Here is a 12833-nt window from a genome sequence, read left to right on the forward strand (position 1 = left end):
CAGGAAGTGGGGCGAAGGACACATCCCAGATTGCATCAAAGTGGAGATGTAGAGCTTCAAGTTCCTAGGTATAGATTCACCAAGGATTTGACGTAGTCCGACCATGGGGACAATATTGCCAAGAATGCACACTGACGACTCAACCTCCTCAGAAGACTAAGGAAATTCAGCATGTCCCAAGTGACTCTTGCCAATTTTAACAAATACACCACTGAATGCTCTAGACTTTGTTTCGCCTTCCTTACCTCTTGTACTGGTGTGAGGTATGACCTGCCTGGAGCACAAGCAAAACAAGGTTTTTCATTGTACCTTGGTACACATGACAATAATAAGCTAATACCAATACCAGGAATAGTTCACTCAATAAGATCATGGCTGACCTAATTGTATTCTCTATATTCCTTTCATACTCCCTGCTTATCAAATATTTACTATCTCTGCCTTAAAAATATTCTGAAAGATGAGAGTTCCTTTGGATTTAAGTCTAGCCTGTCGAGCCTTTGCTCATAAGCCAACCCACCCATGCAGACTTGAAGTGTGTGAAGGAAATGCAGATGCTGGTTTACTCTGAACGTAGACACAAAATGGTGAAGTAACTCAGTGGGTCAGGCAGCATCTGTGGGACATCTCAGAGATGCTGCCTGACCTGCTGAGTTACCCCAGCATTTTGTAACGACATTCAGATTTGAAACTCAGTTCAGTAAACCTGTATGTGCAGATTGGGCTACCAATCAAATTGATGCTTTAAGTTTCTAATTCACAAAGGGTCACCGCCTGTTTTAACTATGACTCCTTTTATCTCAGTGTGATTGAGTTTTCTTTTATATGAAGGAACTAAATGTTTGCTCCTGTATTTAGGACTAGAATAGTAAGATTAAATGAGAACTTACCAGTTTGAAGTTTGATCTTTATTTTATGGGGCGTTACGATGAGCGATTACGTGAAGACCCCGCCAGACGGCATGCGCATCAATCTTCAAAGCAGCGGCGTAAAATCACAGATAATAGTAACTAAAGTAACATAGTAAGACTATAAACAGACCTTCCAGTTGACCTTTATGATATTGAGGGCCGGGAGCGGTGGGCACGTAATTCCTCATCGTATCTCCTCATAAAATAAAGATCAAACTTCAAACTGGTAAGTTCTCGTTTAATCTTACTATTTTACTTCAGAGTCACGTGAGTGATTCCGTGAAGGTTTCAAAGCTCTATGATTTCATGCCATAGATACTAATCCAGGCGTCACTGCATCAGTTGACTCGGGAGGAGTGAATAATGAGCAATACAGTGAAACATGGTACAGATTCACATGTTGATGCTTTAATTCACAACAAAAAATAAAGAAACACAATAGCGACCCCCTCTCTCCCAGGGGGAAGCTATGAAACAGAACTTAAAATGGACTGGGCAAACACCCCAGGTTCGATAAGTGGTTTATTATAAAACCGCTGAAAAGTCAGTTCATTTGACCATCCTGCGGCCGCGAGGATATGGTCTAGAGGGACGTCCATTACCCTCGCTGCTGACGTTGATGCCGCCCTGGTGGAGTGAGATTTAAAATTGTCAGCATTAACTCCTGCACAGACCAGCACTTGTTTCAGCCATCTTGAAATGGTCTGAGCTGACACTTTCATATGTGGCTTTTTGTGGCTAATAAATAACGATAGTTCCGAGCCTCTGAGACCCTTGGTGACCTCGATATAACATCGCAAGTGCGCCACTACACATAGTCGTAAATCCGTGGGATATGCTGACAGTACAAGTTTGAATCCTGACACCCCTGGTCTGCTCTATTTTATAAGATTTTAGATGTAAAATATGTAATTCCCAGATGACACCATCCTGTCCAGTCGCAACTTCTGCAGAGTCTGAACCCTTTGCGCTGACACCAACGCCATGAGCATGACCAACTTCAGGGTAATCTTCACCAAAGACAAGGATGTGGCTGGACCCCACTGACAAAGCAGCGTGAGTACCACACTCGCATCCCAGATTTCTGAATATCTAGGCCTGGGGGGATTGGAATTAAAAACACCCTTCATAAACCGGGATATTAACGGATGAGATCCTACAGACTGTAGTTCTGACTCCAAGCAGAAGTACAATGATAGAGCACTCCTGGCACTATTGATGGCACTATAGCTCAACTTTTCATCAAAGTACAACTTGGACAGAGACTCTAACACATCTGGGGTGGAAGCTGCGTGGTAACTAATGTTCCCTTGTAAGCAAAACTCCTCCCATTTCCTGACATGAGAGATGTACTGCTTTTTGGTACTGTCCCTCCAGGATGATGTGATGATATCCACGGTACGATTGTATAATCCCTGACCCAGGTATGGCCTCCTTAAAACCTGCAAATTAACAAATTAATACGATCATACAATGGGTGTTGATCCTCAGTCACAGGGTGCACCAATAAGTTATTACATTTTGGATCCACCATAATAGGTTGAGTTATAATGTCCGATGGTGGTACAATAAGCTTTAAGCCCATAAAATTCTCACAATAAATAATTAATTCCATGTGTCTGCAGAATAAATGCCAAGCACATTCCATCTGCCTCCACAGCTAGAGATGGTATCAGTAGCCCCCCAACAATTGCGCTAACATCAGTCTGTAACACAACTGAAGGTGCTTCTATCAAAATTTTGCTGGAACAATTTGAAATGTTTCTTATCCACCACTGTACTTCGGCAATAGCTTCAATTGGTAATTTCATGGGTCTGTTGAAATGACCTGCATATATTCTAAGTGCCTGTGCCTTTGCCCTCTGTAAATGTTGGTAATGCAAAGGTCCATGCTGCGCAGCTGGAATGGCTGCTATTAGTTTGCCAATCAAGCTAGCCACATGCCTAATTGAAGGTGATTGCTCTCCAATGAGCTTGATACAGCCTTCAATTAAATCTAATCTCTTGCCCTTGGGCAGAGTTACAGACATGTGATTTGAATTAACTGTGAATCCCAGATAATCAATAATTTTAACTGGTATCAACTTTGATTTAGTTGGATGGATGAGAAACCCCAATCTCTCAAACATGAGTTTAACAGCTGAAACATAACTCAGCTGCCTCCTGACTTTTTCCAATTATTAAGATATCATCCAAATAAGCCATTACAATATGACCTTGAGCCTGGAGTAGCCCCAGTACTGGTTTTAGCAGCTTTGTAAATAATCTAGGGGCTGAGGTTAGTCATTAGGCAGCGCTTTAAATTGCCACAATTGCCTCATCCAGCTAAATTTCAAATATCTCCGATAGTCTTTATGAACAGGCACTGAGTAATATGCATCCTTTAAATCTATACATGCCATATAACACCCTCTGGAAACCAATTGCTTGGCAGTCTCAAATGTTTCCATTTTGAAATGTTTATACTGCACAAACGGATTAAGGTCTGTCAAGTCCAAAATAATCCGACTTCCACCATCTTTCTTTGGTCGAGGAAATATATTAGATACAAATTGGTGAGGTTGACAAACTGTCTTCTCAATTACACCTTTTAAATATAATTTTCCAATTTCAGCTTGAACCTCCAAATTCTCTTTTTGTGAGAAAATGAGTGCCCGCCGTGGGGTATGTTGAGTAGGCGGACACAAATTGGGAATTAATTCAATTCAAAACCCTTGTATAGTTTGCAGTATAAACAACTCTGATGTTATCCCATACCATTCTTTCAAAACCCAGTGTAACCTCCCCCCAACTGGTACGTAATTCTCACTGAGTATGTTTCGACAAGACACCAGACCCACCTACCTCCATGGTTACCGGTGGTGTTCTTTGTCCCCTGGTTCTGGTGGGAAAAGGCATGTAATGCCGGAAGCTAGTAGCTTCAGTACACTTTGCAGCTTCATCTCCTGCGTTCTGATGCTTACTCCCATATGGCCGCTGGTAGTACTCACTAGGTCAGTCAGCAACTGTAGTGAATGAAACAGAATTTGCACTTCAGAGCAATGACCGTTCATCAGAATATTGATGAAAGGTGGTCCTGCTGAAACTCTAGCTGACCATATGCTGGGGAATGACTGCTCTGCCGGTGTCTAATGCCACCTGGAACAGCCAATGGCCTTTGGACTGAGTGGGTAGTGATCTTGGGGCTGTAAAAGGTCTGCTAGAAGTGGGGATTAAATTCAAAATGAATAGGTGTGCAAGAAGGTGGTCCTGCATACCCCCCCCCCCCCCCCCCCCCCCCCCCCCCCCCCCCCCCCCCCCCCCCCCCCCCCCCCCCCCCCCCCCCCAACCCCCCCCCCCCCCCCCCCCCCCCCCCCCCCCCCCCCCCCCCCCCCCCCCCCCCCCCCCCCCCCCCCCCCCCCCCCCCCCCCCCCCCCTCTAGAACCCCCCCCCCCCCCCCCACCCCCCCCCCCCCCCCCCCCCCCCCCGTCTTGGGGCTGTAAAAGGATGGGGCTAAAATTCAAAATGGGTTGCAAATGAAAGGACTTGCAGTGAAAGGACTTAGTAAACAGACATTTAATAAAATAACATATTGCGTACAGATTTGGAACATGAGGTGTAGCTTTAAAAAAAAAGGTTTAATTTGTAGGTGTAGGAAAGAACTGCAGATGCTGGTTAAAACCAGATGGACACAAAGCTGGAATCACTCAATGGGTCAGGCAGCATCTCTGGAGAAAAGGAATATGTGACGTTTCGGGACGAGACCCTTCAGACTGAGCATCAGGGGAAAGGGAAACGTGAGATATAGACGGTGATGTAGAGAGATATAGAACAAATGAATGAAAGTTACGATGATCGAGGAAAAGGGCCTGTATCTCTCTATATCACCATCTATATCTCTCATTTTGCTTTCTATTGACTGTCTGAAGAAGGGTCTCGACCCAAAACGGTACCCATTCATTTTCTCCATAGATGCTGTCTGACCGGCTGAGGTATTCCAGCTTTTTGTGTTTATCCAAGGTTTAATTTGCAATTTGTTTGCAGATTAACTGAGAGTATTTGACCCCCCCCCCCCCTCCCCCAACAGCACCACTCCCTTTAGTTCCAGGATGGTGAGAAGAGGTTGAATAGGGGCGTCTTTTATCATCCTTACCTTTGGGGCAAAACAATGAAACTTAAGAGGAACAAATGTAAACTGCTACATGTAGGTGAGGATATTGGAACAACACACACATTTTCTGAATATGACTGAAAAGGACCCAAAACATCATCCCTGCTCAGTAATCCAATTGATTGTCCATTTTCAAAGCCATTGTGTGTTCTACTCAGTTTTTTGAAATGTGGAACTACTAACTTCAATTGCATCAACTTTTGGAAGTGAAGTGCAATATGCAATTGATGGTACACAGCATATTTAGTACAAGGAGCATTGATAATCTTCTATGCTGAAAAACAAGGTAGCCAAATCCCTGGAATTAGCAAACGTTCACAGGTAGCAAGGCACGATTGAGTAAATCTACTCTGGCCTACTATCTTGAGGGCTAAACCACTGAGGTAACTTTTCTGCCCAACGGCCCTTCTTTCTTATCTAACACCATCTTGTCAAATGTGATTACAAGTGTCTCTCAAATAAAGATAAGATCAGTCTTTTGCATTTAACCAAGTCACACCCATATTTCCTCTGTTAAATGCTGCCCGACAGTTGTTTTTTTTTTTTACTAAAACTCTTTTTAAATCTTTAAAGACACTAAACAACAAATGCTGATCTAAAAAATCATAATATATTAGTTAAATATTGCATTACTCTAACAAAGATGTTTGCTCATATAACGTGATTACTCATAGAAGCATGCAGTTCAACAGTTTTATTAAGTATGTGTAGAAAGAAGCTGCAGATGCTGGTTTACACGGAAGATAGACACAAAGTACTGGAGTAACTCCAGTATCTCTGGAGAAAAAAATGATGCGTTGACGTTCTAGTCTGAACCCTGATTCATACTGAAAATGGAGGGGAAGAAACTAAGTATTCTGTTTGACTGTGGCAGATTATTCTGATTCTATGGTGTTTTCTCTGTCTCTTTAAACCTGTGCACAATATCCTTTTTTATGTGCAGCAATTCATCTGCACATAGACACAAAATGCTGGAGTAACTCAGCGGGACTGGCAGCAAATCTGGAGAGAAGGAATGGGTGACGTTTCAGATCAAGACCCTTCTTCAGACTGAGAGTCATGGGAGAGGGAGACACAGAGATATGGAAGGGTAAGGTGTGAAGACAAGACAGCACAGAGATAATCCATTCCTTCTCTCCAGAGATGATGCCAGTCCAGCTGAGTTACTCCAGCATTCTGTGTCTATCTTTGGCCATAACCAACATCAGTAGTTCCTTCCTTTCTGATCGAGACCCTTCTTCAGACGCAAAAGATGGCCTCCTCCTGCACCTAATTTCTAAGGTTTCTATGTTTTCTCTCCAGAGATGATGCCAGTCCCACTGAGTTACTCCAGCATTGTGTGTCTATCTTTGGCCATAACCAACATCAGTAGTTTCTTCCTTTCTGATCGAGACCCTTCTTCAGATGCAAAAGATTGTCTATCTTTGGTTTAAACCAGCATCTGCAGTTCCTTCCTACACAATGCATCTGCACAGTCAGCTACTCTGCAGCAGTTCACAGTTCATGTTTGCTCTGCAGTTTGGCATGCATTGAGTTGGATTGTCCTCGCTCAAGGCCACTCTCACAGTGAGGGCTCTTTGGAAACATTACCTTTTCCACCTCCTGCTGGGGCGAGTCAGCTCCTCCCGGAGAGAGGTCAAGGGAGCAAAACAGGAAATCGTGGGGGAACTGAATGCAACTGATACACAGTGCAGGATTAGCAGACGAGTTAATATATTCCAGGGTGGGGCAACAGAATAGTAACGGTATTCAACTTCAGCAATTTGAGCCAACCTTAAATCATTGCATTGAGAACATATCTTTGAAAAGGCTCCAGTAAACACATTCCCTCACCAGTGGTAATGTTCATGGGGTGATTTATTTCTCTTTGAAGCCCCAAATTATTTTGCTCTTTTCTGTGAAATGTTGCAGAATAACAGAAGGGTTAATGAGAATTGGCGAGTGCTGAGTAAAACATAGTTACAGAGAATCGACAGGGCAAAAAAACAGCCTGCCTGCTGACTAGTTTAGTTTTGAGATACAGTGCGGAAACAAGCCCTTCGGCACACCGAGTCTGCACCGACCAGCGACCCCCCGCACATTAACACTATCCTACACACACACACTAGGGACAATTTACAATTTATAGCAAGCCAATTAACCTGCAAACCTGTATGCCTTTGAAATGTGGGAGGAAACCGAAGATCTCAGAGAAAACCCACACAGGTCACGGGGAGAATGTGCAAACTCCGTACAGACAGCGCCCATAGTCGGGATTGAACCCGGGTCTCTGGTGCTGTAAACTCTGTAAGGCAGCAACTCTGCTGCGCCACCATGCCACCCTGATATGTTGCACCTGATTTGTTTTTCTCTTGAAGGAACCTATCATGGTATGATAACTGGGTAGGGTAGTAATGGTGGTAGATGGCATGCGTTCCTTCATTGGTAGCAGAATTGAACATCAAGGTAGTCAAGTCATATTGCATCTGTATAAAACTTTTAGTTGCGGCACATTTGGAGTATTGCCCCATTGCAGGACACGTGGGCTTTGTAGAGGGTGCAGATGCTGTTCACCAGGATGTTGCCAGAATTGGAGAACATCAGCTAGAAGGAGATGTTGGCGAATCTTGGAATGTTTTCACTGAGGCCGATCTGATAGCTGTATAAAATTATGAGAGGCAAATATTTTCGGAAGGTGGTCAGAGTCTTTTCCCCAGCGTGGAAATATCAAATGCTCAAGGGTATGGGATTCAGATGAGAGGAGGAAATTATAAAGGACATTTGCAAGGCCTATATACAGAGAGTGGTACGTGCCTGGGACCTGCTGCAAGGGACATGCTAGAAACAGATATGATTGCAACATTTAAGAAGTGTTTAGACAGATACACAAACAGGTAGGGCATATTGGAACATGTATCTTGCCTTGGCAGCTGGGTTTAGCTTTCAGCCAATCATACAATGTTAGTCAAAGGGCCTGCCCCTTTACTGTAATGTGTGATATTCTTGGTAGAGGATGGGGGGTTCAAGTTGAAGGTGTGGTGGGGGAGTATGAAATAGATGAGGGAGGGCAGTGTGAATTGTGTGCCATGGTACCGAGTATATACACAGAGGCACCGATCACCATGCCTGTATTCAGCCACACTCTGTTAAAGTGGAGGCGATGAACTCCCAGCAGTGCGCACACAATCACCCCACTTAATGGGAAGATGAATCGGGGACACAAGTAAGAAGTCTGGAAGGCGAAACAATTACTGCAGGTTCTCAGATCATGTCCTGCCTGTTAAATCTCATTGACCTTTTTTTGTTTCCCAGGGAGAACCAGTAACTTGAAGACAGAAACTCCAATGTACGAGCACATCACCAAATATGAAATAATGGAACCACGGTGGCTCTCCTCAGGACCTTCGGAAAACCTTCTGTCTCATAATCAGGTACAGGAAGTTAACCAGCTGACTGGCTTATCACGCCAATTAAGTCATTCATCATACTGCATAACCTGATAGCCAGGTGAAGTTTGTTAACTGGAGAACCGGACAATTGTGTTGGTGTTACATTGAATATCACTTATGATGTTCCAAACCGATTATCAATTGACAAATTCTGATTTGGAACCAGGATTCCGGTGGTTGCCCAATGTTCCAAAAGATGTAATTGATAAACCACTTAGTGTCTAGACTTGATAACAAGATGAACTTTATAGGTACAGCACGGAAACAGGCCCTTTGGCCCACCGAGTCTGCACTGACGCAAACCCCACACATTAACACTATCTTGCACACACACAATTTTACTAAGCCAATTAACCTATGTCTTTGGAGTGTGGGAGGAAACCAGAGCACCCGGTGAAAGCTCCATGCAAGTCACGGGGTGAACGCACAAACTCCATGCAGACAGCACTCTTAGTCGGGATCGAACTGGGTATCTGGCGCTGTAAGGCAGCACCTCTACCACTGAGCCACCGTGTATCACCATATACAATGGAGACCAATTAGTATCCTGTGATGACCCTGCAGAAAACTCTTGAGGGCAGGTCACATGCATTGATCCCAACTGCTTCACCTTTATCATGAATGTCGAGTCTCTATACACCACTATCCCCCATAAGAAATATTCTTGGAGTCCTCTTTTACTGGAACAAAGACCCAACCAGTCCTTCCAACCAGCACTCGTATGCCTGGCAGAACCTATTCTGGCCCTCAGCATCTTTTCCTTTGTTTCCTCTCGCTTCCTGTAAGTCAAAGGTGTGACTATGGGCACTCACACGGGCGCCAGATACACCTGTCTTTTTGTTGGCTATATGGAATGGTCCTTGTTGCAAATTCCAAATGGGTTACCTCTCCCAAACTCTCCCTCTGTTACACCAATACTTGCATTGGTTCTGGTTCCTGCACTCATGCAGAATTCATCGATTTCATCCACTGCCTCAAATTCACTGCCTCGGGACCAATTTTTATATTTCTCTTCCTTTTCTGCTTCTCTCTGTCCCCCATCTCAGAAGACAAACTATTTACTGATTTTTACTGATATAAACCTACAGGCTTCAACAGCTACCTTTTACGAAACTTCCTCCCGCCCAGTCTCTGATAAGGACATCGTCACTTTCTGTTTCTCCGCCTCTGCCACATCAGCTCTGAAATATCTTCTTCCATCAGGCAATGTGACTTCACCCTGCAGTGGTTGATGGAACCTGCACATCTGTTCTCACCACCCCCTTCCCTGGACAGCCTTCACTCCACTCTGCTCTGTATCCAGCACATCATCCTCTGCCACTGCCACGAGCTCTAATGGGTTCCTATCACCAGTCATCTCCCCCTCTGTCCCCCATTCCTGCTTTCCACAACGACCACTGTCTCTCTCTGAATCCTTTGTCCATTCATCTTTCCTCATCTGGTACTTTCTCCTGCAATTGCAGAAGGTGCCGCACTTGTCCTCACACCACCTCCCTCACCACTATCCATGGACCTAAACAGTTCATCCAGGTGAGGCAGAGATTCAGATGCACCTACTCCAACTCGGTCAATCGCATTCATAACTTGTGATGAGGCCTCCTCAACATTGGCGTGTCATGGAAAACATTAAAAATAGGTGCAGGAGTAGGCCTTTCGGCCCTTCGAGCCAGCACCGCCATTCAATGACTGATCATTGTTAGTGTACCAAAATTAGTACCTCGTTCTAGCTTTTCCCCCCATTTCCCTTGATTCCCTTAGCCGTAAGAGCTAAATCTAACTCTCTTGAAAACATCCAGTGAATTGGCTTCCACTGCCCTCTGTGACAGAGAATTCCACAGATTCACAACTCTCTGGGTGAAAAGGTTTTTCCTCATCTCAATCCTACCCCTTATTCTTAAACTGTGACCCCTTGTTCTGGACTCCCCCAACATCAGGAACATTCTTTCTGCATCTACCCTGCCCAATCCTCTAAGAATTTTACATGTTTCTATAAGATCCCCTCTTATCCTTCTAAATTCCAGTGCATACAAGGTGTAGATTGGTTGACTGATCTGCAGTGCATGTGTGCTCTGTGGGCAATGGCTGTTCTGAGTTTCCATTTGCATTGCACTTCAACTCCTGTTCCTAATCCCACACCAAGGTGTCTATCTTTGGCCTTTTCCACTGCTAAAGTGAGGCCAAAAACAAACTTGCCTCCCATTCTGCTTAGGGATCCTACAATCAAATGGTATGACCATTGAAGTTTCAAGATTCTGGTAACACGCCCATCATGTTCCTTTCCCACTGCCTCAAGTCCTCCCAAGGAGGTCTCCCTCTCCCTTTGTTCATGTTCCCCACCCCTCTCCCCCTATTCCCTAGATTCCTCTCCATCCCTGTCTCCATCAGCGTATTTTGTTATTTTTCTTTTATTTCCACCTGTCAGTCATTGTCTCAACACTGCACTGCTGTACCTCAACCTAATCCCACCTATGACCTAGTAGGAGGTGCGAGGCCCAATTGGGAACAATTTTGGTGAGCCCCAGGTTCCTATCCAAGGTCTGTCAGCCCTGTTATTCAGTATATATTATGAAATTGTACACTAAAGTGCTATGGATTATACACTGCCTTAATCTCTCTTGATCTCGTCTGACTGTCAGTGCTTCCGCTGGCTTCCAACCTTTACCATAGCTGCTAATTACCATTAAACTGCATTATTCCACGCGTTATTTAATGAAGGTTTATTAATATTATGGGCTCTGCGGTTGCAACCAGCTCCTTGCAATCAATGTTTTAGTCAGTGGTCAGGGAGAATGTCATCCCTGCGCAGCTCCCTGTTGCCCACCTGCCTAGCATGGGGGACCCCTCAGTCGCGGGGCCCAATTGGTCCAATTGGCTTAAGGCCGGCCCCGCACACCGACCAACATGTCTCAGCTACACTAGTCCCATCTGCCTGCGCTTGGTCCATATCCCTCCAAACCTGTGCTATCCATGTACCTGTCTAGCTGTTTCTTAAACGATGGGATAGTCCCAGCCTCAACTACCTCCTCTGGCAGCTTGTTCCATACACACACCCACCACCCTTTGTGGGAGCTCCTGTCTTGCTTCCCACCCCGTTCTCTCTCTCACTTTAATGTAACATACAAACATAGAAACATAGAAAATAGGTGCAGGAGGAGGCCATTTGGCCCTTTGAGCCAGCACCGCCATTCATTGCGATCATGGCTGAGCGTCCCCTATCAATAACCCGTGCCTGCCTTCTCCCCATATCCCTTGATTCCAGTAGCCCCTAGAGCTCTATCTAACTTTAATGTGCTATCTTCCCTCTACACTTTCAGCCCTGATGCAGGATCTCAACCTGTAACGTCAGCCATTCCTTTTCTTCCACAGATGCTGCTCAACCATTCTGACGCTTTATTTTTGCTTCAGGTTATAACACCTGCAGCTTCTGTTGTTGGATCCAAACAGTTCGCTAGCAATGATGTCCGCAGTATTGATGCGGAGATACTGGCTGAAGAATAGGTTTTTGTGGAGAATTTCCCTACACTTCTTTCAAATCAAGTCATTTAGTCTCTGCTATTCTCAAGGGGAAATAAAACACTAAATTTAATGTCTCATCTGAGCTTCATAACATTAAAAGCTGAGAGCCAATTACAATGAATTACAAAGGTAATCAGTCACTGGGCATGAACATGTTAATGGGTTAAGATCCACTTATTATCAAGTTAAAGCAACAGACACGGTGGCGCAGCGGTAGAGTTGCTGCCTTACAGTGCAGCACCGGAGACCCGGGTTCGATCCCGACTACGGGTGCTGTCTGTACGGAGTTTGTACGTTCTCCCCTCGTTTGTTTTCTCCGAGATCTTCGGTTTCTTCCCACACTCCAAAGACGTACAGGTTTGTAGGTTAATTGGCTTGGTATGAATGTAAAATTGTCCCTAGTATGCATAGGATAGTGTTAATGTGCAGGGATTGCTGGTCGGTGCGGACTCGGCATGCCGAAGGGCCCAATTCAACGCTGTATCTCTAAAAATAAAACAACAGGTTCTTGGGGAAATCTGGTGCTGCACCTCATACACACCTTTTTGTGGAGAATTCAGCAGAAGTATCAGGATTAATCATGAACGGGTGGGTGGTCTGTCCATTTTGTAGAAGGGAGACTGGTTGATGCAGCTGACAACATAAGGCATTAAATTACGGTGGCTCATTTAATAAGGTATACTGCATGTCATGCTAGAGGTCTGCACACAACTGCACACACTTGATATTTGAAAATAAAAACAGAATGCACATGCAGGGAATCTAAAATAATTACAGGAAATTATTATGTTTTAATTAGGTTTCCAAGAGAGAGAGAGAGTCAAGATT

General features: G+C 44.6%; 1 protein-coding gene across 1 annotated transcript in view; it reads left to right on the plus strand.

The window, feature by feature from the left end:
• Window positions 1-12833, plus strand: part of adam19b (ADAM metallopeptidase domain 19b) — a 155991-nt gene that overhangs the window by 17119 nt on the left and 126039 nt on the right. The window contains exon 2 of the mRNA XM_055642611.1: window positions 8353-8471. Coding sequence (XP_055498586.1) covers window positions 8353-8471 — 119 coding nt within the window. The remainder of the gene's footprint in view (window positions 1-8352; window positions 8472-12833) is intronic.

Source organism: Leucoraja erinacea, chromosome 11 (assembly GCF_028641065.1).
Source record: "Leucoraja erinacea ecotype New England chromosome 11, Leri_hhj_1, whole genome shotgun sequence".
NCBI lineage: Eukaryota > Metazoa > Chordata > Chondrichthyes > Rajiformes > Rajidae > Leucoraja > Leucoraja erinaceus.